Source organism: Trachypithecus francoisi, unplaced genomic scaffold, assembly GCF_009764315.1.
Source record: "Trachypithecus francoisi isolate TF-2019V2 unplaced genomic scaffold, Tfra_2.0 Lachesis_group16, whole genome shotgun sequence".
In the NCBI taxonomy this organism is placed as follows: domain Eukaryota; kingdom Metazoa; phylum Chordata; class Mammalia; order Primates; family Cercopithecidae; genus Trachypithecus; species Trachypithecus francoisi.
In genome coordinates this window covers 21,424,301-21,450,232 of record NW_022681461.1, presented here as the reverse complement: position 1 = coordinate 21,450,232, position 25,932 = coordinate 21,424,301, and the positions used below count along the sequence as shown (strand labels likewise).

The 25,932-nt window shown below is 42.6% G+C and overlaps 1 protein-coding gene and 1 pseudogene across 2 annotated transcripts in view; one reads left to right on the top strand and one right to left on the bottom strand.

Annotated features, from left to right (window-relative positions):
* Positions 1-25,932, top strand: part of PCSK5 (proprotein convertase subtilisin/kexin type 5) — a 464,591-nt gene that overhangs the window by 384,776 nt on the left and 53,883 nt on the right. For both annotated transcript variants that reach the window (XM_033237074.1, XM_033237073.1), the window contains exons 25-27: positions 17,706-17,748; positions 20,748-20,884; positions 22,457-22,657. In XM_033237074.1, the coding sequence (XP_033092965.1) occupies positions 17,706-17,748; positions 20,748-20,884; positions 22,457-22,657 (381 nt within the window). The remainder of the gene's footprint in view (positions 1-17,705; positions 17,749-20,747; positions 20,885-22,456; positions 22,658-25,932) is intronic.
* Positions 12,310-13,578, bottom strand: LOC117098451 (annotated as a pseudogene).

Genomic DNA, 25,932 nt, shown 5'->3' with positions numbered 1-25,932 from the left:
AGGTGATGAATACATCCTTTCACTAAAGGAACCATCTCTGTAGATTTAGCTCTCTCTACATGAATGCCTTTCTTTCCTTTTCCGTCTTCTCTCTGTCCCACTCCCTCTAATTCATCTTTCAAGTCTCACCTAAGGTTTTGCTTCCTCAAGAAACCATTCTTCATTCATTCTTTGAAGACATTCCCACACACATACACATGTGTGCTCTAATTTAGTTATCACTTTATTTTCTTAGCAAATTGTTCAGAGTCTTCTTAGCAACCTGAAAACACAGCATTCATTGCGATATCTTTCTGTTTGCTTCATTCCCCCTGACTCTGAGCTAAATATTGTAATAGGAATTAGTCTCCTTCTTACACTCCTTTCATCCACCAAATTTCAATGCCCCTTCTCAAGGTATTTCTTCTTATATACTATGTCTCTTTATCGTTCTCCATGCTAACAGTTGTTTGCTTTCTTGATTATTCTGCAATTTCACTGTGATAAGTCTTCTTATAGATTAACAAAATATGTATTTGTGCTGCTTCTTAAAATTAATCATGGGGATTTATTATTATTATTATCATTACAGACAATATGTCTCTGTCACCCAGGCTGGAGTGCAGTGGTGCAGTCATAGTTCACTATAGCCTGGAACTCCTGGGCTCTAGGGATCCTCTTGCCTCAGTCTCCCAAGTAGCAAGGATTACAGGTGCATGTTATTATACATGGCTAATTTTTAATTTTTTTTTTTTTAGAGACAGAGTCTTGCTATATTGCCCAGTCTGGTCTCAAACTCCTAGGCTCAAGCAAGCCTCTTGCTTTGGCCTCACAAAGTGCTGGAATTACCAGCATGAGCCACTGTACCCAGCCAGACTGGTGTTTTCTTTTTTTTTCCCAACAATTCTGGAAAATTTTTAAGGATTTCATTATTATCGAATATTGTCTCTTTCCCATTCTCTCAGTTATCTCTTTTTGGAACTTTGATATTTTTTTAGCCCTTCTCATTTTAACCTACTTGTTTCTTAACCACTCTTTCCTGTTTTTTAGCTTTTATTGTCTCTACGGGTTGAAGCTTCTGCCTTTTCTTTTTACCTATCTTTGAGTTTACCTAATTCTTTTTCTGCTATGCCTAATCTACTGTTTAATCTATCCACTGAGCTTTAGATTCTAATTTTTATGTCTTTCACTTATAGAAGTTATATGTAGTTGTTTTACAAACCACTTGGTTATTTTATATTTTCAAGATGTTCTTTTTATTTCTTTAAAAATTTTAAATATTTGTTATTTTATATTTTGTACCAGATACTTTCAAGATCTGTAGTCTCTATGGGTTTGATTCTGGTGTTATTTCTGCTGACTTTCTCTCATGGTGACTGATTTCCTTATGCAGCTTATGTTTTTAAACTGTGACCATTTTCCTTGAAAATTTACCCACGAAAATACTTTAAGGTCTGGGTTAAAGACTATATTTTTTAAGAGAAGATTTGCATTTCCTTCTATCATTTGCCTTAAGGCATTACTTACCTGGAACTACTTGAAACTGAATTTTCCTTTTGAGATGTTCCAGAACACACAGATAACATGAATTATGACTATAAACCTATGTGAGATCTGGCTTAGGGTTACACATTCTCAGAGGAGGTTTTTTGTTGTTTTATTTTGTTGTATCTACTTGTCTTAGTCCATTTGTATTGCTATAAAAGAATACCTGAGGCCGGAAAATGTAGAAAGAATAGAGGTTTATCTGGCTCATGCTTCTGCAGGCTGTACAAGAGCATAGCTCCAGCATCTGCTTCTAGTGAGGGCTCCAGGCTGCTTCCACTTATGGTGGAAATGGGAGAAAGCAAGGGGAGGGGAGGCGCCAGGCTCTTTTGAACAAGCAGCTCTCATAGGAACTCTCACGGGAAGTAGTAAAGCAAGAACACACTCATTCCCAAGAGGGCAGCACCACCCTTGCATGAAGGATCCACCCACAGGAGCCAAACACCTCCCATTAGGCCCTACCTCTAACATTGGAGATAAAAAATATCCTTTTAAAAAATATATTGTTTTTAGACCTATATGAATGGGAGGAGTTAAAATTTTAACATGAGGTTTGGAGGGTCAAATAGCACTACTGAATGTTAAGGATGAGACCGAGATAATTTTTTCCTGTCTCTTCCTCCTGAAAGTTAATTTTTCATCCATCCTTCACTAAGACTGCAATCCTTGGGTTCCTATTCCAGCCCTGCATTTTATTTGACAACCCTTACTATAATAAGAATGCTCTGAATTTGCCCATTAAGCAAGATAAATAAAAGCCTATTTTTTGTTTGTTTGTTCTTTGTTATTTTTGTTTGTTTGTTTGTTTTTGTTTTTGTTTTTTCAGATGGTGTCTCTTTCTGTCACCGCTGGAGTACAGTGGCATGACCTTGGCTCACTGCAACCTCCGCCTCTCAGGTTCAAGTGATTCTCCTGCCTCAGCCTCCTGAGTAGCTAGGATTACAGGCACGCATCACCACACCTGGGTAATTTTTATATTTTTAGTAGAGATGGGGTTTCACCATGTTGGCCAGGCTGTTCTCAAACTCCTGACCTCAAGTGATCCACCTGCCTCGGCCTCCTAAAGTGCTGGGATTACAGGTGTGAGCCACTGTGCCTGGCTGATACATTCCTAATTAAGTGGTAAGAGAGAAGAGAAAGAATCATAACTTGGCTTCTTTCAGCCTGAAAAAATAGTTCTGTGGTACGCTAGATTAGAGGTTTCTCCTTTCTATCATTCATCACACTGTGGTTTCTCTCTAATTAGCTTTGTTAATTACTGTCCCTTTGCCAGATTGCAAATTCCTTGAGGTAGGGACTGCCTTTCTCATCTGCATATACTCCTTATAGTATCCAAAGCCGTGAATGGACTGCAGTGTGGGATCAACTAAGTGTTTATTACTTCTAAGTCCACTTCACTGCTGGGTGCTCCTCTTCTCCCATCCACCCAGGTGCTTGGGCAAGGCCAGGGAGTAATCCCATTCCCTCACCTCACACATTTTATCATTTAATATTCTCAATTTTATTTCTTTACTTTCTCTCAAATCTGAGTTTTCCTGTTACTGTACCCACAGTCTTAGTTTATCCCTAATCATTTTTCCTCTAGTATATTCCTTAAAAAAAAAAAAAAAGTTTCTTGAGTATGTTACATGGAATCTAGTTGAGCAAGATTTAATGGACGTATCTGTTTCTGCAGTTAAATAAACCATTACCACACAGTAGACACAGTCATCATTTTAAGTAAGTCAGATCACATAGGTCATTTTTACTGAAGCTTCTCGTGCCTCCCCATTACTCTTAGATTAGAATGTAAACCTCTTATCCTGGCCTATGAGATCCTAAATGATCTTGTTCTGTCTATGACCCTGGCATCACCTTCTGACTCTCTCCCTTTCTCTCCGTCTCTTCCAGCCCCACTGGCCTTCTTGATGTTCCTTGAAGGGGACAAGCTTTCCCTGGCCTCTGTCTGGAACACCTGCCCTCAGAACTTCCCATGCTAGCTCTTTGTTGTCATTCGAATCTCTACTCAAATGTCAATTCTTGAAAGACACCGCCTCACTAGCCCATCTAAATTAGGGCCTCTCCTCTCCACCCCAGTCTCATCACTCTCTAACCCTTAATCTGAATGTATGTACTTACTTACGTGTTTTCTTCACCCAATGCATATTTCTGGAGCATCTGCTATATACCAGCAATTCTTGGTATTGGAGATCTAGGAAAACAAAACAGAACAACCTGTCTTCATGAAACTTGCGTTTTAGTGTTTGCTTCATGCATTTATTGAACAAAAATGTATGCTTTGTTTTCATTCTAATAATTATCTAGGCTGGGTGCAGTGGCTTACGCTTGTAATCTCAGCATTTTGGGAGGCCAAGGCGGGTGGATCACCTGAGGTCAGGAGTTTGAGACCAACCTGGCCAACATGATGAAACTCTGTCTCTATGAAAAATACAAAAAAATTAGTGGGTGTGACGGCACACACCTGTAGTTCCAGCTACTCAGGAGTCTAAGGCAGGAGAATCACTTGAATCTGGGAGCCGGAGGCTGCAGTGAGATCATGTCACTGTACTCCAGCCTGGGCGACAGAGTGAGCCTCCGTCTCAAAATAAATAATAATCATCATCATCTAATTTTTTCTTTTTATTATGTCTTCCCCCAAAAAAATGAAGGCTTCAGAATAAATGAATACGTGAATGAATGTACAGCATTAGTGAGCGATCCCTATAGGAATTGCTGCATATTTTCATCCAGCACTTCTACCTGCTAGTCAGCCTACAGAAGCATGGAAATCCACAAACAACTTGCCTATTATGATATTCCCTTGCTGGAATTAGAGAACTTGATTTTAAAGACTAGAGTCCAATAGAAGACTGAGCCTTCTTTAGCCAGCATTTGTAGACAATAATTTCGATTATTTATTCCAGTCTCTTCTACCACCGTGTCCCTCCAGGGAGTTGTGCCCCACTGTCAGCCGCACCATTTGCATTACTGCCAATTCAAACATTTATTCATTATCCCTGGGCACCGACGAGGACAACATGATTGAAAATCACTAGCAAACCCTCAACCAAATACTTTGTATCCCAGCACCATTGAACCTTCCAGAAAAATCAGCTTTGGCAAAACTGTCAGAGGATCCATTTTGTATTCGAGTGTTAATTACTTGAGGCAATTCTAAGTGCAAGACCTGTTTGAATTATGTACTTTTTAGTGTTATTTGGAGCTTATAATTAGTTGCACTCTTTGGGAATATAAATGTTTTACCCAGTTCATTATCTTCGGGTAGACTGAAAAATGTCAGTGACTCTCCTGCAAATTTGAACAGCGTTGTTCAGTAAGTAAGTATATATTTACCCTGGGAGAATATGCATTATTGACAATTTACTTAATTATCTCTCAAAACAATTCAAGTATTGGCTGCTTCTAATGCTGTCTTTCTCCTCAAAGGGAGCAGTAGGATATCTCAGCAGGGCTGGACATTCTGCTGCTGTTTCAACAAGGCTGTGGGTACTCATCTAGGGACTTGTTTAAGAATGCTTGGCCCCAGTGAAAGCCACGAGTCTCGGGAGAGCCAAGAATAACCCCATCTCCTATTCATTGGCCTCCTTTGCAGAATTGTATCAGAAAAACAATTAGTTTTAAAAGTGAATCTTTTTCAAGGAGATTATACAAACATCTGCCACCGTTTTAGCCACACCCTGTGGAAGAACATCAGTCCTGTCCTGATGGTGTAGAATTAGGAAATGCCAGGAGACAAAATGGGAAGATGAGAAAATAGGACCGAGAAGGAAAGAAAGGAACAAAAAAAAAGAGCTTAGCCAAATGACAAGCTCCCTCAGGGGAGATCTGTGGGAGGATGTTGTTTTCAAACACATGACCCAAAAGATGTCTAGAACTCAGGACCTGAGCTTTTTTTTTTTTTTCCCTTAATAACATTTTTGTTTTAATCAATTCTGTAACACACATTTATTTTAAAAGCCAGGAAACATATATGTATACGTAAAACAAAGACTATTGTTAATATTTTAGCTTTTTGCCTTCTGATTTTTGATAAAGCCATCTCTGTGTATCTGTCTATCTATCCATCCATCCATCCATCCATCCATGCATCCATCCATCTACACAGGTAGGTATCTACCTACCATATACATAGATGTGGATTATCATCCTTTTTTACATAGCCTATCATGAAACGTTTCTGTATCATTAAATACGCTTGAGAAACAAAATTTCAATGTCTGTCTATTAGCCCATCTTATATAAATGAACAGGCATATCTCATTTTACTGCATTTCACTTTATTGTACATTGCACATATTGCATTTTTTACAAATTACACGTTTGTGGCAACCCTGCCACAAGCCCGTCTATACCACTTCTCCAACAGCACATCCTCACTTTGTGTCTCTGTGTCACATTTTTGTCATTCTTACAATGTTTTGAACTTTTCATCATTATTGTATCTGTTATGGTGATCACAGTGATCAGTGATCAATTATAATTGTTTTGGGGCACCATGAACCCCACCATGTGAGATGGAACCTAATTGACAAATGTGTGTGTTGTACCTTTTCCACTGACTGGGCATTTCCCCATATCTCTTCCTCTCATCAGACCTTCCCTGAGATATAACAATATTGAAATTAGGCCAGTTAATACTTTTACAGTGGCATCTACATGTTCAAATGAAAAGTTGCAAGTCTCTCATTTTAAATCAAAAGCTTAAAATTGATTAAGCTTAGTGAGGAAAGCAAGTCAAAAACAAAGATGGGGCTGAGCACAAAGGCTCACCCCTGTAATCCCAGCACTTTGGGAGGCCAAGGTAGGAGGATCGCTTGAGCCCAGGAGTTAGAGACCAGCCTGGGCAACATGGTGAAACCCCGTCTCTACTGAAAATACAACAATTAGCCAGATGTGGTAGTCTGTAGTCCCAGCTACATGGTGTGCTGAGGTGGGAGGATTGCTTGATCCCAGCAGTACCAGGCTGCGGTAAGCCATGATCACACCACTGCATTCCAGCCTAAGTGACAGAGCCAGACTCTGTCTCAAAAAAACAATAACCAAACAAAAAGATAGGCTGAAATCTAGGTCTCTTGAACCAAACAGTGAAGTTATGAATGCAAAGCAAAAGTTTTTGAAGGAAATTAAAAGTGCTCCTCTAGTGAGTACACAAATGATAAAAAAGAGAAACAGCCTTAGTGCTGATAATGGAGAAAGTTTTTGTGGTCTGGATAGAAAATCAAACCAGCCACAACATTTCCTTAAGCCAAAGCCTAAACCAGAGCAAGGACCTAACTCTCTTCAATTTTATGTAAGCTGAGAGAGGTAAGGAAGCTACAGAAGAAATGTTGGAAGCTACCAGAGGTTGGTTCATGAGGCTTAAGGAAAGAAGCTGTCTCCATAACATAAAAGCACAAGGTGAAGCAGCAAGTAATGACGCAGAAGCTGCAGCAAACTGTTCAGCTAAGATCATTGATGGAGGCTGCTATACCAAACAATAGATTTCCAGTTTAGGTGGAACAGCCTTCCATTGGGAAAACATGCCATCTAGGACTTTCATAGCTAGAGAGGAGAAGTCAATGCCTGGCTTCAAAGTCTCAAAGGACAGGCTGACTCTTTTATTAGGGACTAATGCAGCTGGTGTCACTTAAAGTCAATGTTCACTTATCATTCTGAAAATCCTAGGCCCTTAAGAATTATGCCAAATCTATTCTGCCTGTGGTCCATAAATGAAACATGGCTGGGGGCAGCACATCTGTTTGCAGAATGGTTACTGAATATTTTAAGCCCATGGTGAAGACCTACTGCGCAGACAAAAAGATTTTTCAAACTATTACTGCTCATTGACAATGTACCTGGTCACCTAAGAGTTCCGATGGAGATGTACAAGGAGATTAGTGTTGTTTTCATATCTGCTAACAGGACATTCATTCTGCAGCCCATGGATTGAAGAGTAATTTCAAATTTCAAATCTTATTATTATTTTGAAACAGGATCTCACTCTGTCACCCAGGCTGGAGTACAGTGGCACGCTCTTGGCTCACTGCAACCTCCACCTCCTGGGCTCAGCAATTTCCCCACCTCAGCCTCCTGGGTTTCTAGAACTAAAGGTGTATGTCACCACACCAGGCTAATTTTCATATTTTTTATAGAGACTGGGTTTTGCCATGTCACCCAGGCTGGTCTTGAACTCCTGAGCTCCAGTAATCCAATCACCTCAGCCTCCCAAAGTGGTGGGATTACAGGCATGTGCCATTGTGCCTGCCCTAAGTCTTATTGACAAAGACATTGTGTATGGCAATAGCTGCCATAGTGATTCTTCTGATGTATCTGGGCAATGTAAATTGAAACCTCCTGGAAAGGATTCACCATTCTTTTCTTTCTTTCCCCACCTCCCCCCAACTCTGTTGCCCAGGCTGGAGTACACCATTCTTTTTCTTTTCTTTTCTTTTCTTTCTCTCTGTTGCTCAGGCTGGAGCACAGTGGTGTGATCATAGCTCACTGCAGCCTCAAACTCCTGGGCTCAAGTGATCCTCCTACCTCATCCTTCTAATTAGCTAGGACTACAGGTGTGTGCCACTATGCCTGATCAATTTTTTATTTTATTTTATTTTATTTATTTATTTATTTGAGACAGGATTTTGCTGTCATCCAGGCTGGAATGCAGTGGTGTGATCTTGACTCACTGCAGCCTCGACCTCCGAGGCTAAAGCAATCCTCCCACCTCAGCCACCTGAGCAGCTGCGACTACAGGCACGTGCCAGTACACCCAGTTAATATCTCTTTTTTGTAGAAATAGAGTTTCCCTATGTTGCCCAGGCTGATCTCAAACTCCTGGGCTCAAGTGATCCTCCCAAAGTGTTGAGATTACAGACAGGAACCACTGCACCCATCTTATGTTTTATAATTTCAACTTTTATTTTGATTCAGTGGGTACATGTGCAAATGTATTACGTGGGTATACTGTGTGATGCTGAGGTTTAGGGTATGAATGATCCCATCACCCAGGTAGTGAGCATAGTACCCAATAGGTAGTTTTTCAGCCATTACCCCTCTCCCACAGTAGTCCCCAGTGTCTGTTCTCATCTTCCTGTCCATGGGATTCACCATTCTTGATATCATTTGTGACTCATGGGAGGAGGTCAAGATAGTAACATTAACAGTTTGGAAGAAGTTGATTCTAACCCTCATGAATGACTGGGAGGTTCAAGACTTCAGTGGAGGAAGTGACTGCAGAGGTGGTGGAAACAGCAAGAAAACTAGAACTAGAAGTGGAACCTGAAGGTGTGACTGAATTGCTACAATCTCATGATGAAACTTGAACAGACGAGAAATCGGTTCTTATGGTTGAGCAAAGAAAGTGATTTTTTGAGATGGAAACTTCTCCTGGTGAAGATGCTGTGAACATTGTTGAAATGAAAACAAACGATTTAGAATATCACATAAATTGAGTTGATAAAGTAGCAGCAGAATTTGAGAGGATTGACTCGAATTTTGAAAGAAGTTCTGCTGTGGGTAAAATGCTTTCAAACAGCATCACATGCTACAGAGAAATCGTTCATGTAAAGGAGGGTCAATCAATGTGGCAAACTTCATTGTTTCAAAAAATTGCCACAGCCACCCCAACCTTTAGAAACCACCACCCTGATCAGTCAAGCAGCCATCAGTATTGAGGCAAGACCCTCCACTAGCAAAAAGATCTGAATGCTCAGATGATCATTAGCATTTTTTAGCAATAAAGTATTTCCTAATTAAGGTGTGTACATTTTTCAGACATAATGCTATTGCTTACTTAATAGACTACAGTATAGTGTATTACTTTTATATGCACTGGGAAACAATAGAGTTTGTGTGACCTGCTTTATTGTAACATTTACTTCATTGAGGTGGTCTGGAACTGAACCCATAATATCTCTGAGGCATGCCTGTACTATACCATTTTAAATACATTCCCAACAGATGAACTTTCAGGTTGTTTTTTTAATCAAGGCATAATCATTGATTATTTTGATCTAGAAAGTTTGCTCTAGGGAATAAATTTATGTACTAAAGCTACAGAAGGTGGTGAAGAGGTGGAAAAAGTGGAATCTAATCGTATTATTAAAACATTTTCATTCACATCTATATTTCCACTTGTCTCCTGACCCAAAAATGCTAGGTAAACAATTTAATCAGAATCAAATAGTCCATCTATAAAGAAGGGCTGGAAGCCAAGTGCAGGGGATTCCTCATGTACATGCAACTGAGTGACCCCGTCAGAGAGCCATTTCTTCTGGTTATAATCTTAAGGAACCAAATTCAACATATTTTGACAAGGTTAAATATGAATTTATTAGCTCAGATGTAGCATTTGTTTAGGTGTGGCCTGGGTCACTGGTCTCCAGAAAGAGGTTGGCAAAATAATTCATTTAAGCTGAAAAAACAAAAAAACAAAAAAATAGAACTTATGGTGATGATTTTTATATTATCCTCTTAAATCTTAAATTTTCTACTCTAGCACATCTTTTTAATCTATGTGAAATATTCATTGATATGGTTTGGCTGTGTCCCCACCCAAATCTCATCTTGAATTATAGCTCCCATAATCTCCACATGTCACAGGAGGGACCCAGTGGGAGGTAATTGAATCACGGGGGCAGGTTTTTCCCTGTGCTGTTCTCATGATAGTGAATAAGTTTCATGAGATCTGATGGTCTTATAAAGGGCAGATCCCCCGCACACGCTCTCTTGCCTGCTGCCATGTAAGATGTGCCTTTGCTCCTCCTTCACCTTCCACCATGATTGTGAGGCCTCCCCAGCCACATGGAACTGTGAGTCCATTAAACCTCTTTTTTCTTTTTCTTCTCTTTTTTTTTTTTTTTTTTGAGATGGAGTTTCACTCTTCTTGCCCAGGCTGGAGTGCAATGGCGCCATCTTGGCTCACTGCAACCTCCACCTCCCGAGTTCAAGTGATTCTCCTGCCTCAACCTCTCAAGTAGCTGGGATTACAGGCATACACTAGCATGCCCAGCTAATTTTGTATTTTTAGTAGAGATGGGGTTTCTCCATGTTGGTCAGGTTGGTCTCAAACTCCCGACCTCAGATGATCCACTGGCCTCAGCCTCCCAAAGTGCTGGGATTACAGGCGTGAGCCACTGCACCTGGCCAAACCTCTTCTTTTAAATTACCCAGTCTCAGGTATTTCTTCATAGCAGTATGAAAGCGCACTAATACATTCATGCACTGGTACATAATAAATAATAATGAATAATAATTTATACACACACGCATGTCAGCATGCAAGTGGTGGGTGAGCATAACGTGTATAAATGTTATATTTCCTAACATACCAATTTTTTAAGCCAATGAGTGATTAATCAAGACAGTATGGAGCTTAGAACTTTAGATTTCTGTTGTTGATGGAGGTTGGAGGGTAACTGGGGCTGGAAGTTCTATGAAGTATGGCTGGAGCATGACTTTGGTCTAATACTTGGCCTAGTGTGGGAGATAGTGGCCAAGCTGAATCCTGGGAAGGTAAATGGAGCCCCTAGTTTGGTAGAGCATAAGATATAGATGACTGGACCAGAGAAGGTGACTGGGCAAAAAGGTTGAGATTGTCTGGGAGAAGCAAGTATCCAGGATATGTAAAACTACAATCAAATGGGTAATATTTTATGGAACATTTGCAGATGTAGCCTAAGAGAGTCAAAGTGGAAGGAACCTAAGGAGTCTAGAACACTTGAGAAGACAGTGAGAGAAGTGAGAGCCTAGCAGTCTCCCAAGAGCACATATTTGCCATGCCCATTCGTCTATCATCCTAGCCAGTAACCTAGTAGGTTCTTGCAGTAACAGGACACAGGGCAGATAGGCTTCAATAGCGAGTGGTAGGGGTGAGTCTGGCTCGCATGGGGTATGAATGAAAGTCCTAGAAGCTTGAATGAGATAGCCAAAGATAAGACAGGAGCACCCTAAAATTACCTCGCCCCACCAGTTTTGCAGAGGGTGGATTGTGCCTAAACAAAGTATCTACTTCATGGCCAATTGTGGCAGATATAGACATTCCATGATAAAAGGCTATCCTGAAGACATTGAGTTTCTTCTGTCTCCCCCAAAAGAGAAATAAACATGCGAGAAGAGTAATAAAACTAGGATAAAAACCAAGTTAGAAGCATTTTAGCTAGTATGTTCCTCTTTTTGACTGGAATACAAAGACATTTCATTTTTGTCTTTTTTTAGATAGTGAACTATTCAATGTCTTTGGTAATAAATGAGAAAAAGAAGAGGAAAGGAAAGATCTGGGCCGTGATGGGTACTGGTTTCTATTTGTCTTTCTGATAATGTGAATGTAAAACAGTTAAATCACACTTATGCCACTACGAAAATTAGTACTAGTAACCTTTTTGTAGATTATAAAATACAGTATACCCAGTGGACAGAAACCTGTTCAAAAGGTTTTTTTCCTGCAGGTCAACTTTTCCCCCCATAAACACAGACGAAGTGAACATATGATTGGGTTGGTAATTCTGTTGTATATTGCAATTCGCCCAGCTTCTTGTCGTCCACAGAAATGAAGAAGACAGGCATTCGATTTTATTTGTCATGTGATATTAGTAGCCAGATGTTTTAGTGGCAGCTTATTTGAGGTCCATCCATCCTTTGAATATGCATAGAAAAGCATGGCCATTGTTTCTCACCTGCCCACATCTGAACACATTCAGATACCATGGAAACCACAAAGGAAGAAAAAAAAAAATACTTATCCCAAGATTCATTGATTGGGATGTTTAAGTGTCCTTTCTTTCATACAGCCAGGGAGGTGATAATGTGCTAGGGCCTGCTGTGCTTTCTGGCATGAGCTCCATCCCTGAGGGTCCCAAGAAAGACAGTGGATTGATCCTGGAGTCCTCTTGAAAGGGGAAGGTGGTCCCATTGAGTGAAACACGCGTGGCCCAAATCCTGGAGGTAGGGGCAGAGCAATAGTAAGGGTGAGGACAGGGCAATAGCAGCTGAACATGGCCAGGCAATGTTCACCACAGCTGTAGGAGCACTTGGAGGTAGGCTGAAGTCATGACAGATGCATCTGCTGCTGCAGAAGGAGGAAGAGCTCCCGGCAGTACTGGAATCGGCTCTATCTGCATCCCCGGGTCTGGGGTTCTGTCATTTTCCTTTCCTCTGGCTGCCTGCGATCTTCCCCATTTTACACTTAGTCTGCAGCCATTGACGATGAACTTATTAAAGGACTTCTCTGCAGCTACTTGTGCAGCCTGCCCAGTGGAAACCTGGATGGATGCACACCGTTGTCTCTGCACAACAGGGATTGTCCAGATCTCTCTAAATAGGTAGAGATTATTTCTTAAGATCTGTCTCAGTAGTGGTATCACCCGGATCACCAACTAGCGTGGGGATAGTCGTGTCCTCTGGGAGTTCCAGATGAGGCATGGTTGAAGCCTACAATAGAAGCTTATCTGCTACAGGGTCGTTGACTGTATAATATTGATCTTTAATACCTGATCAGCAAGGGAATCATGTGGACCTGTAGGCTTCTCATGTCTCTATCAAAACTCCTCTCCTCTCTCACCTTCTCCCTCCACCCAGAAGGAGCAAATGTGGGGCTTATTCCTTAGGTAATAAGGTATGGTCCAGGCCAGTTTGTCCAGCATGTCACTGGTGGATGTGGTTTTCCCCCCAGCAGGCCAATTGGCCATCTTCCATTCGAGTTAGAAATCCCTCTCTCCACATTCTGCATGTAGTACTCTTCTCTGATATCTGACTTTGGCATGTCATCTTTTAAAGGCAACTCAGCATCACAAACCTGGGTGGGCAGGCCGTGCTCCAGGTCTAAGGGGCAGGTCTGACAGACATGCTTCAGTCTTCTGCAGGTTCGACACACTTTATTTTTCTTGAAATGCATGTGGGCCCCAGGGCACCAGCCAAACATTGTGAATGGCCTGGCACAGATTTCACATTTTTCTCACGCTTTTCTTTGGTCATTCAGATATACGGGTTTCCTCTAAGACATGTCTGATATGGAATAGAGAAGTATGCGTCTTCCCAGTGTTTCCTGTTTAAGGTGTTGAAACCAAGACAGGTCACCATCTTGAGGGGGTCTTGAGGTAGTGGTAGGTTTTAGGTAGGAGAGAGAACCACCATGATCCTGTCAAACCCAGCTCTTCTTTGTTCCCCTGTTCTTGAGGCTCCAGGCCATTGCCTTTGACAGTATATGATTCTCCTTTCTTGACTCAAGGTGAAACTCGCTTCTCAGGAATCCCCATTCTTGGAGAAAACTCTGGATTTCCTGGTCTCTCCAAGGACTGGGCTGTAATACCAGGGCTTTAGTAGCCTGAGGCAGGAGGATTGCTTGGGGTCGGGAGTTCAAAACCACCTGGGCAACACAGTGAGACCCCATCTTAAATTCCATGCTTTTCTGCTAGAATACGGAGACACATAACCTGGAAGCTGGAAGTCCAGTTTCTTCACAAGTATCTTTATCCAGTGACAAAATAACTTCCCTGTAATCGCAGTACTTTGGGAAGCCAAAGCAGAAGGATCACTTGGGATCAGGAGTTTGATACCAGCCTGGATACCATAGGGAGACCTGGTCTCTTTGGACAGCCAGCATGGCCAGGGCGGCCAGTCTCACCCTGAAATTGTGACATTGCATCTTCATGAGATGCCAGCTTGCTGACTTGGGCCGACATTTTCTTTCTCACAGAGCAGCAGGAGGCCAGGACCCTCTCACAGTCTGCATGAGGTTGCCATGGTTATGCTCACCCTCCACTTGTATGTATCCTGAATTATGGGACACCAAGTTCATGTAAACCATAAAAATAAGTTCTTCTCTAGACGTTCAAGTTTAAAATATCTCCTTCCCAATACATCTTATAGGTACGATGTGCACAGCTCCCACTGTGGCCCTCATTCATCCAAATTCAATGGTGAAGGTGATTGGTATTACTGAGAACAAAATAAAATGGCATAGAATGTAAATTGGCTGCTGAGGGTGATGTTGAAGCAGGAGGCAATGACTCCATGGGACAGTGAGTTCATGATGAGTGACAGTACGGATGATCCCACTGTGTCACAGTGGGAAGGTGACACAGGGCATCATGAAGAGCTCCCAAGATAGAGTGGACATTGTAGTCCTGCCCACCCCACCCCATACAAATGAAACAATAAAAATGAGTTTTCTCGAGACAGAAAGACGGCATCCCCGTGCTGACGAGGCATCTGCTCGCATGCTCTCCTTAGGAAGGACATGAGCAGCTGGAAGCCAGCCACTGTTTCTGAAGGCTTTTTTCCAAATGTGTGAGACTCTCTCTGAATTCTGACTGAACTTTCCCTATCTCTCCCTAAAATATGCTCTCTCAGCTCAAAAGTTTGACAAGATCAAATCACCCGAGCTGTTTAAACATCCTTCTTTGGATAACACCTTCCAAGACAGCTAACAATTGTAACTTGTTTAGACTCCCTTTCCATTCCCCTTACCACACACACACACCACACACACACACACACACACACACACACACATACACACACTAGAAACCAGGAAAATTCATCTTTCTCCTTAAGCCACCCCTCCTCACCATCTAAATGCCAAGCTGACTTAGAGTCAACTTCTAGATTTGGGATTGTTACCTTCTTCCTTAATCTCATAACAGCAGCCTCTCAGTGGTCAAGCTAAATCCATTTAGCTTATGTCTGACTTGTGGATCTTCTGGGGTGGAAAAATTTTTTTAAATAATTCTCATTCTTTAGAACAACTGGTAATAATGAGAAAAACTAATGGGCATTCATAAACTGTTATAAGACACAGTTCCTGTTCTATGCATTATTCATTTATGCAAACAGTTGTAAAGGTACCAAATTCACCGTGCAACTGGGCTGGAAAAGTCCCTGAACTCAAGATTGCATTGCTATGCACATTTCTGAGGCTTGGTTCTGTTTAACATTTTCATCAGTGACCTGCTTAAAGGAGCAGAGAGCAAGCTCATTAAGTTCCTAGATGGGAGGGATGACCAGAACATTAAAGAACAGGATTAGAATTTCCCCAGCCCTTGCCAAATTAGCAAAACTGTTAGAGTCAAATATGTTCATCAGGGAGGCAGAGTAAAGTAAGCTGCCCAAATGCAAGCTTAGTGATAGGAAGTTATTTAGAAACTGAAAAGAATATGGATGCAAAAATAGACTCGTAATGGAAAATGAACTAGTCCAGGGGAACCACTGGTGTTGGGGCCTCTGCATGCACTTACAACGGGGTCAGATCCCCAGCCTACGAATTGGCTTTCCCCAAGATTTCTAAGAATGCCAGGGAGCTTTTCTTTCTCATGGTCACCTCTAGCTTCAGTTCCTGGTTCCACCTAATTAGCCTGGTTTTTGGTTCATTTCACTGTCCTGTCTTAGTCACCGTATTACAAACCATGTATTACCCAGACATTAAAAACCATTTCCCGCCCATGAGCAGATAACAGCTTCCTGCAGAACAGCCCTTCTATCTCTTTGGCTGTCTTGGCTCTTGTTCAACTCTTCCAATTAAACTTCTACCCCAAGGAGCTTAACAAGGTAGTTTCCCAAATATAGACGGTTCTTTTGCTAAGAGGAACTCTGAAACCAGCTGTTAAGACAACTACAGCACCTGTGTCCCCTAGCAAAGATGAGCATGACCAAGTCACGAGCTGATAGTGCTATAGTCAGGGGATGGCAAATTCTGTGAAGTGGCAGGGAGTAAATACCTTTGGTCTCTTGCAATTACTCAACTCTGGTTATATAGAATGAAAGCATTCTTCCACAATACAAATAAATAGATGGCAAGGTCAAGGTCCTGGAGTGGGCCACAGTTGCCAACTCCTGCTAGGCTCAACTTCGGAAACTGTGACTTTCCAGAAGTCTTAACAACCATCTTGTCCAATCAGCTCATTTTATACCAGCAGAAACCGGGACCCAGAAAGTAGAGTGACATTTGTGCAAATTCACAACACAATTAAGCCTGAGTTGAAACTTCAAACAGGAAGCTCAATTTCCAGGCCAACGCTCTTTCCGCTGCACCATCATCAAGCTATTTCCAGAAGGTTCTGCAGATCTCTGCTTTAATTAGCAGAGCCTTTGCTAGAAATTTTCCCACTTAACATTTGGTGCGATGCATTAGTTGTGTTACGTGTAGTACACAGTAATATCATTTGGTAGCCTCCCTAGGACCTAAGATGAATGTGTGACTAAAGATTTGGATGAGGTTGTGTCTACCTCTTAAGGGCAGTCTGAGAAAACCAGAAGAGGGTAGAATAGATTAGAAAGGAATGCTATGCACAAAGTTCAAATGATATAGTTTTATTTTGCTAATTAAAGGTGACATAAAATTTTCACATACCAAGAGGAACATTTTAAAGAGGAGCAGTTGCCTTTCATCTCCTATTAAAATAAAAAGAGCAAGACTGGAGGGTAGGTTAGATTACAGAAAGAACCTGCCAGTGATAGCTCTATTACATGCAAGAACTGCAGGCCAGAGGAAGTCATAGAATTCTCTTTATAGCCAGATCTGAGAGTTACATCTCTTGGGAAGTGTTAGGAGTGAGAGAAATAGACTGAGATGATGACTCTGAAAATCCTTTCTCTCTTTAAGTCTCCTGAAAGCTGCAGGAGAGAACCCTTCTGTGAGCCAGAAGGGACGCATTGAATCATTACTCTTAATGAGACCAGGACAGTTTTTTTAAGAAGGTTGTGAAGGGCATAACACGAAGTAGATACTTGGGAAAAATAATTGTGCAGATTTCAAAGGAGTACCCCAAATGATGCTCACTTCCATTGGCAAGATTCTGGGGTAACTGATGGAAAACCCTCTATTCAGGGTCAGAAGCTTGTAGCCCTTTCCAAATATTTGTGTGTGGACTTGCTTGATCCCTCTATCTCTTAGAGGCCAGGGGGTTCTTAATGTGGATGGTCATTGATCTTTAATTTGAAGACCCAGTAGCTTGAGCCTATTCCTCCTTGAAAGTAGGGCCAAGTGTTTATGAGAACTCTTATTACCTTTGATAAAGATAAATCCTAGTGTACATCTTGTTACTAATTAAAAATGGTGCAATCTGTTCACATATTATTTCTGGACAGTACATTTCATGAAACTATCCCACAGGATTGTTTACCTCAAGCCACAACTTTTCCAGAGCCTATTTTTCCAAATGACAAATTCCTCATAATTATTATTTTTTACTATTTTAATTTTTTTCCAGATGATCCAGGAACGTGCACATCTTGCACTATGGGGTATTACAGGTAAGTCTGGCCTTCCTTTTCATGGCACTAACTTTTCTGCAGTTTAAGCATTACTGACTTAATCCTCAATCCAGTGATTAAAGCAAAGTGGCCCTGCAGCCTGAAGCAACTCTGTCCTGTCAGGCTATTAATGAGCAATTCTTGGATTTAGCAATAAGAGCCCAGCTGTTTCCTTGCCTCGAAAGGAGGCCATCTCTTTCTTGATCCTGGAAGTCATCCAGCCTGACACTGGTGTCTAGGAATCCTGCCATGGGTTATCAAGATTTAGATCTTGCTATTCATGGACAGACTTTAATAATATACCTGGTCCCAAGTAAGCTGTTTGCAAATCTCTGCATGGATACCTTGTCCTTAACCAGAGCGAAGGCACCAGGGTGAAGCCAGGTGCTATATTAGCTCAATCATCCCCTAGGTAACAAGAGACACAGACCACTAGGTTAAATGAAACAGAGGTAACCATCACTGCCAACACACTCTAATAAAAATCCACAAAATCAAAAATGGCATGTTAAAATATCACCTCCTCTTCCTAGTCTAGCCTCCCTTCCAGCACACACTGTTGACTGTCCTAGAAGGAAAACTAAAGAGAAAGGAGCTACAAGGGAAAGGAAGGCCCTGGGTAATGCATGGGCTGCATAATCCCTGCCTGTCCTCCTAAGAACTCAGAAGTTTTGTGATATACAAACTCCCACACTATTTCATCTCTCGATCATTTCATTGAGATTGTCAGAGACACAAGGAGGATGTTAATCTTCTGAAGAGAAAACTGAAGCTCAGAGAGGGGACAAGGTTTCACTCAGGTTGCACACAGCTCGTGACAGGTCTGCATTTGGAACATTTGGACTTTGGCGGGTCACTTCCTCTTGTCACCACATTGCCTTTTCCCTCCATCCATGGAATTGGACAAAGCAATGTGGTGACAAGAGGAGGTGACCCACCTGTCCAAAAACAAATACTCTTGAAATGTGGTAATAGGTAGGAAGAAGGGAAAGAAGTGAGGAGGATGGAAGAGAAAAGAAAGACCAACAAGCTGAAACATACTAAAAATGATCAGTTAACCTTATCAGTTCTTAGCCTTCTGGTTTTAATCTAACTTTTCCAGAATAGCCTGCCATTCTGTACATTGACTATGTCTCATATCACTGCACTCCTGACCCACTTTGTTTTTTTGCTGTTGTTTGTTTTTTTGTTTTTTGGTTTGTTTTTTAGGCAGAGTCTCACTCTGTGGCCCAGGCTGGAGTGCAGTGGCACGATCTCAGCTCACTGCAACCTCTGCCTCCCAAGTTCAAGCAATTCTTGTGCCTCAGCCTCCCTAGTAGCTGGGATTACAGGTGCACACCACCACGCCCAGCTAGTTTTTGTATTTTTAGTAGAGACAGGGTTTTGCCATGTTGGCCAGGCTCTGTTAAACTTTGTTAAACACCTTCTGTTAAACTTTGGAGCCAAACCTGGCTGCCTCTCCAGTTCACCACTAACTCGCTAATGAGCATGTTTCATAAAATCCTCTGAAAAACAAATATCCTGAAAGAACATGCTCCAATATCACTAAGGGTACAACATGAGGTATTTATTTCAAGAAACAAACATATCTAATCTTTGAAAACATTTAGCAATTTTGAATACAGCTAGTGAAATGCTATACAATAGAGGTTGTTGCCAGGCATGTTGGCTCACATCTGTAATCCCAACACTTTGGGAGGCCGAGGTGGGTGGATCACCTGAGGCCAGGAGTTTGGGACCAGCCTGGCCAACATGGGGAAACCCCATCTCTACTAAAAATACAAAAATTAGCCGAGTATGGTGGTGCACATGTGTAATCCCAGCTACTCAGGAGGCTGAGGCAGGAGAATCGCTTGAACCCAGGAGGTGGAGGAGGTTGCAGTGAGCCAAGATCACAACATTGCACTCCAGCCTCAGTGACAGGGAGACTTAGTCTCAAAAAAAAAAAAAAAAAAGAAGTTGTTAAAGAAGATATGCAAAGGTTTCCCCTGATATCATGCTGATGCTTTGAAATTCATCAAAGGCAGGGGTCGATTTCTGTCCACTCCCCCTTCAGGTAAGCCTGCCATTCAGTGGAGTCTGAAGTACAACATTTTTACTGTATCATGAGAATAACGGATAACACACATAAAAATATTTATAAATAAAAGCTAAGCTACTTCACTACTATTGTTAATAATCTGGTTACAGACATTTTAGTAAGCTGCTTGGACTTGACACCAAGCTATTTCAGGCCTCAGTGCCAGTTGCTATGTGACAAATCACACAAGCAACCTTTTCACACAGACTTTGGTTAAAATCCCAGTCCCACCATTAGCTAGCTGTGTGATTTTGAGCGCTTAACCTTGAGCTCCAGTTCCCTTATCTAGAAATTAAAGATACATGATATCTACCATATGAGATTTGTGGAGATTTAGATGAGCTAATACTTGACACATAATCAGTACTCTATAAATAAGTATCAGTACCCCTTCCTTCTCCCAGCTGCCCTGATAAAGAGTCCTTGGAGGTCCAGAAGGAGGTGGTTAGTGACTTGGGTTGACGGGGGCACAACAGACCAAACCTGAAATTCAATTACACACTCCTGCTGAAAATGCTACATGGGCTGGGCGTGGTGGCTAATGCCTGTAATTCCAACACTTTGGGAGGCAGAGCTGGGCGGATCACTTGAAGTCAGGAGTTTGAGACCAGCCTGGCCAACATGGCAGAACCCCCCTCTAGAAAAAAATACAAAAATTAACCAGGCATGGTGGTGTGCACCTGTAATCCCAGCTACTCGGGAGGCTGAGGCAAGAGAATCACTTGAACCCGGGACACCGAGGTTGCAGGGAGCCGAGATCAAACACTGCACTCCAGCCTGGGCAACAAGAGCAAAACTCCATCTCAAACAAAACAAAACAAAAAACTCTGCATAGAAATATATGAGCAGATTAAATTATGGTGGTGAAGAGTAATACATCAACATATGTCATGAAAGAAATGATGTCTTCTTCCTCTAGGTTTGGTCAGCATTGTTATAAAACCTGCCCTGAGAAGACCTACAGTGAGGAACTGGAATGCAAGGCATGTGATAGTAACTGTGGCAGCTGTGACCAGAATGGGTGTTACTGGTGTGAAGAGGGCTTCTTTCTCTTGGGTAAGTTAGAAAATGGCACCATCGCCGGGCGCGGTGGCTCAAGCCTGTAATCCCAGCACTTTGGGAGGCCGAGACGGGCGGATCACGAAGTCAGGAGATCGAGACCATCCTGGCTAACACGGTGAAACCCCGTCTCTACTAAAAATACAAAAACTAGCCGGGCGAGGTGGCGGGCGCCTGTAGTCCCAGCTACTCGGGAGGCTGAGGCAGGAGAATGGCGTAAACCCGGGAGGCAGAGCTTGCAGTGAGCTGAGATCTGGCCACTGCACTCCAGTCCGGGCGACAGAGCGAGACTCCGCCTCAAAAAAAAAAGAAAAGAAAAGAAAAGAAAAGAAAATGGCACCATCCAAGGTGAGAACCAGGCACTGGAGCTCCACCCAGTTGGGGCCACAGGAGCGCACATGTGATTGGTTTCAGAGTCTGTGTGTGCGAGCACCTCTGGCCCAAGGAGAAATTGTTGGTTTAGAAATAAACATTAGCTGAACCACTTCCTTCTGCTTTTATTACTGAAGCATGGGTCCTGTTCCACTAATTAATCTCATGTATCTCCAAGCTGATGAAAACAAGGTGGAGATAGAGAGTGGGTAGCTGAAGATAAATGTTTTGGCATTGAAGTCACCTGGTATATTGAGAGCTCTGACCCTTGTCTTGAGACTTAATCCATCTCATATATTCCTGTGCACTGTAAGAATTTAACAAGATCCCTTGCCTTAGGTTTTGGTCACTAACTGATGGAAATGGATAGCTAGGAAAGAAATACAGTGTGAATCTTGCAGCTGAAGAGGTAATAGCCCAATGCACTTGAGTGTTTGGGGGAGAAAGAATGAGAAAGACAGCCTACGATGTACTTCAGTGTTTCTCTACACAGAGATTTATTTTACTTGTAGTTTTTCAAGGCCTCAAGGATTCTGTATTCAATGCTCTTAACCCTTTAATGGCCAATGTAAATTCCCAGTTGAAAGAGGACTTAGGTAAAGTGTTGGGTTTTGTTTTGTTTTGTTTTGTTTTTTAGATGGAGTCTCGCTCTTGTCACCCAGGTTGGAGTGCAGTGGTGCAATCTCAGCTCACTGCACCCTCTGTTGGCCAGGCTGGTCTCGAACACCTGACCTCAGGTGATCTGCCAACCTCAACCTCCCAAAGTGCTGGGATTACAAGCATGGGCCACCTTGCCCAGTCTGGACTTATTAAAACACATTTCTTGGTTGAAATAAGCTAAAGCCATCTTGGTTTCTTTAAAAACAAATGAAAAGCCTGGACAGAGTGGCCTGGCCAACATGGTAAAACCCCATCTCTACTAAAAATATATAAATTAGCCATGTGTGGTGACATACACCTGTAGTCCTCAGGAGGCTGAGGCAGAAGAATGACTTGAATATGGGAGGTGGAGGATGCAGTGAGCCGAGATCATGCCACTGCACTCTAGCCTGGGCAACGAGAGATACTCCATCTCAAAAATAACAATAAAAACAAATGCAAAGAAAAATGTCCCTAAAATTTCCTCCAGCCTCTTTAGAACTTGGCCTTGCAAAGATCACCAAAGCCTTCATGCTTTCTCTCTGTGTTCTCACATAGGTGGCAGTTGTGTGAGGAAATGTGGCCCTGGATTCTATGGTGACCAAGAAATGGGAGAATGTGAGCCCTGCCACCAAGAGTGCGAAACCTGCACAGGCCCTGGTCATGACGAGTGCAGCAGCTGCCGGGAAGGACTGCAGCCGCTGCGTGGGGTGTGCGTGCGCGCCACCCAGACCCGGGAGGAGGGCAAATTCTGGAATGGTATGTGCCTCCCAAAAAGAGATCACAGGGGTCTAGCTGCCTACTCTGCTTCCTTCCTTCTATAACTCTGGTTTTTGGAATTATCCAGGAGAGAAAGGCTGTGCAGAAAAACAAGAGTTTGGAGTGAGAATCAAGTTGGGGTCGTTCCTGAGTCTCTCTGATGCTTGTAGCAGGAGTAGGTAGGAAGCTGAGGTTGGCATTCAGCCAGCAGAGAGAGCCCAAAGGGCAATTTGTGATTGGTCCACCCGCTTGAGTTTCTACCTGGGTGAAGCAGGCCCAGAAGCAAGTGAAGAGAGTCACGGAGGGAAAGGGCTCCAGTGTCATTTTTCTCAGAAGTTTCAGAGTCACTTCCATCACAGGCATGTCCTATGTCCTTATTACATGTCCTTTTTATAGCAAAGGAAAATTTTACCTGTAGGGTAGGCTTTTCCAATTAGACAAGGAAGGACTGCTCGAACGTATTAGAATTTATGCTAAAAACAGATGGTCTCTGTGGCTGCGTTATTAGAGCTCACCATTGTTCAAGCTTACCTTTAAAAGTTACTCTTCCCAGTTGCAGACAGGGAAAGCATTGGCGCTTCTGAGGAGGCAGGAGAGGAGACAGGTGTGGGAGCTTGGAATCCAACAGCAAAGCCCTGCAGGTGCGCATTCCTCCCCGAGTCTTTACGCCACGCCTCCTCACACTTGAGCCTCAGTTACAGGCTTCCTTGCAAGGTAATTACAAACTTGCAGCGACCCCTCCATGTCTGAGGTTGTTACAAAACAAAATCCTCTTCCTGCTGGAAAAATCTGACTCATGTTCTATGCAGAGACAGTCACAAAAACAGGAGCTGCTCTTCATTTGATTTCGAGGCAGGAATTTGTTTAAAGGGTCAATTTGGTGCAAAGGCAGTGGCAGCCGGAGAGAGGGCTGTACAGGAGGAGTGTGCTAAGGGCTCGAGGGAGTGACAGCTCTGTGGTTTTTGCTGGGCTGGAGAGGAGGCATGTCCATGGCTGCTGTCTACTACAGCAGTTTTACACATGTGACTTCAAGGAAGAGCAGCTCAGAGACCGTGAAAAACCCAGCAGCCAAAGGCCACAGAGAACATGGGCCCTATTTCAGAGACATAGCTGAGAAGATTATTCAATCCAGATTGGGATATCTTGTGTGAGTTATAGCTGAAGCAAAATGCTGAAAATGAGTTTGTCTGGCATTCAGGCATTTAAGAGGCAGCGCACGCCAAAAGGAAAATGGTCTGGTGCTGTGTTTCTCGCTGAACATCTGTATTTTATCTGGCGTCCAGATGATGACACGGTCCAGGGAGCCAAGAGTTAAGAGCAGGCTTGATTCCCCAAATGATTCCACGTCCCTTCAACTGGACTACGCATTTTGCAAGCAGAAACCAGGCTTCAGTGGTTCCCTTTTGTAGAAGCACCACACCCACCCCTCCACATTTTCTGCTATTGCAATGTAATGTTTCTGAAGAGAGGGAGGAATTAGTGTATTTGGGGATTTTTCACTAACAGGGGATTGGGGACAGAGATGGGAGTGTTTCTCATGGCTGGACAAAAACAATCAAGTCAATGACAGAGCTGTACTTTCCCATTCCTATGACCTATGAAATAAGACATGCAGACCATTAACACAGAGAAATAGCCATTTATTCACTAAGCAAGGTAAAGCCATAGCTCAGCTTCCCCCAGCATAGTGTAAGCACTGAAATGGATAGTAAATGGGAAATGCATTCCATAAAGTCCTGGGAGTATTTGAGCCAATGCCTACAACCTTCTCCTGACTTCTTTTTCTTAAGAAACAGGATCGCGAGTGTAATAGGAGAGTAGAGGGTTCCAGAGAACAAGCACTAATTAGCCACACCTTTAAGATGATGGAAAGCAGACTGCAGTCATCCTGGGTCAAATCAGAGGAAACCCAGGCAAAGTACAGAGTGTTTTTGAGAGGATATAGCTGTCCAGGTAGTACCAGAACGTTTTTCTGTTCTGTTTTGGGTTTTGTTTTATTTTGTTTTTCAAACACAGATTCAGATTCAGGTAGGAAAGGTAAGATGACGCACACTTCAATCCATTCCTTCACCCATGCTGCTCCCCAGTGGAAACAATAAGATCCTGTTTGCATCTGAAGACTACAACCAACCCCAGGAGCATCTATCAGCACAGGCTGGGAAAACACCCTTGAAATCAAAGCCCAGCTAGAGTTCCCTGAACTCCTCTTTTAATAAGGTGGCTAATCAGGATGAGAATGACTACAGTGAGGGAGCCATCATTCTTTGCCAACTACCAGCAAAGTGGGAATACCTCCCATCTAGTCCAAGGATGCAGATTCCTCCACCTATCAGACAGTGCCTGACAAATCCTCCAGCCAAGACTAAGTCATCAAAGATGGCGCTTGACTCTCTGTTTTTTCAGCCACCAAAAAGTCACTGCACAAATGTATAGATCATCCCCAGACCCTCTGTCTGGGGATGTATATTGTGACAATTATTTAGTGTCCCTAAATGGCAGGAATAAAACCAATATTCAAGGCCAGACATGGTGGCTCACGACTATAATCCCAGCACTTTGGGAGGCTGAGGCAGGCAGATCTCTTGAGGTCAGGAATTCCATACCAACCTGGCCAAAATGACAAAACCCCATCTCTAATAAAAATGCAAAAAAAATTAGCCAGGCGTGGTGGTGGGTGCCTGTAATCCCAGGTACTTGGGAGGCTGAGGTGCGAGAATCACTTGAACCTGGGAGGTGGAGGTTGCAGTGAGCTGAGATTGTGCCATGGCACTCCAGCCTGGGCAACAGAGAGAGACGCTGTCAAAAAACAACAACAAAACAATATAATATTCAACAGGCTGCAAACGGCCTCAGCAGTGACTCAAGCGTCACACAACCTCGGTGGAAAGGTTCAGGTATGGCAGACCACGGGCTTTGAAGGAAGATGATGGCTTCAGCTGGTTTCCTGAAGCCATTGTTGGGAATGGAAAGAGTTTCCTCTGTTACTGTTAAACCATTTGGATTTTCTTAAGTGGTTTCCCCTGGTAGTGCTGGGAAGTCCTAGGAGTAATTTCTGCACATTTCTCTTACCTCGTATTTCCATTATTGATTAAATCCATGTTACAGCAGGCTCTAATTACATATTCTGGTGATAGTCTAATCTACAGAACACAGACATGGTGAATTAGCTTTGTGTCTGTGACCACATCCTAACAATTTATCACTAGCTTGTCTCTTGATCTTAATTCTTATCCTTGGGGAAAGACTGGAATCCCAGAGTTAGTCACAAACACTGA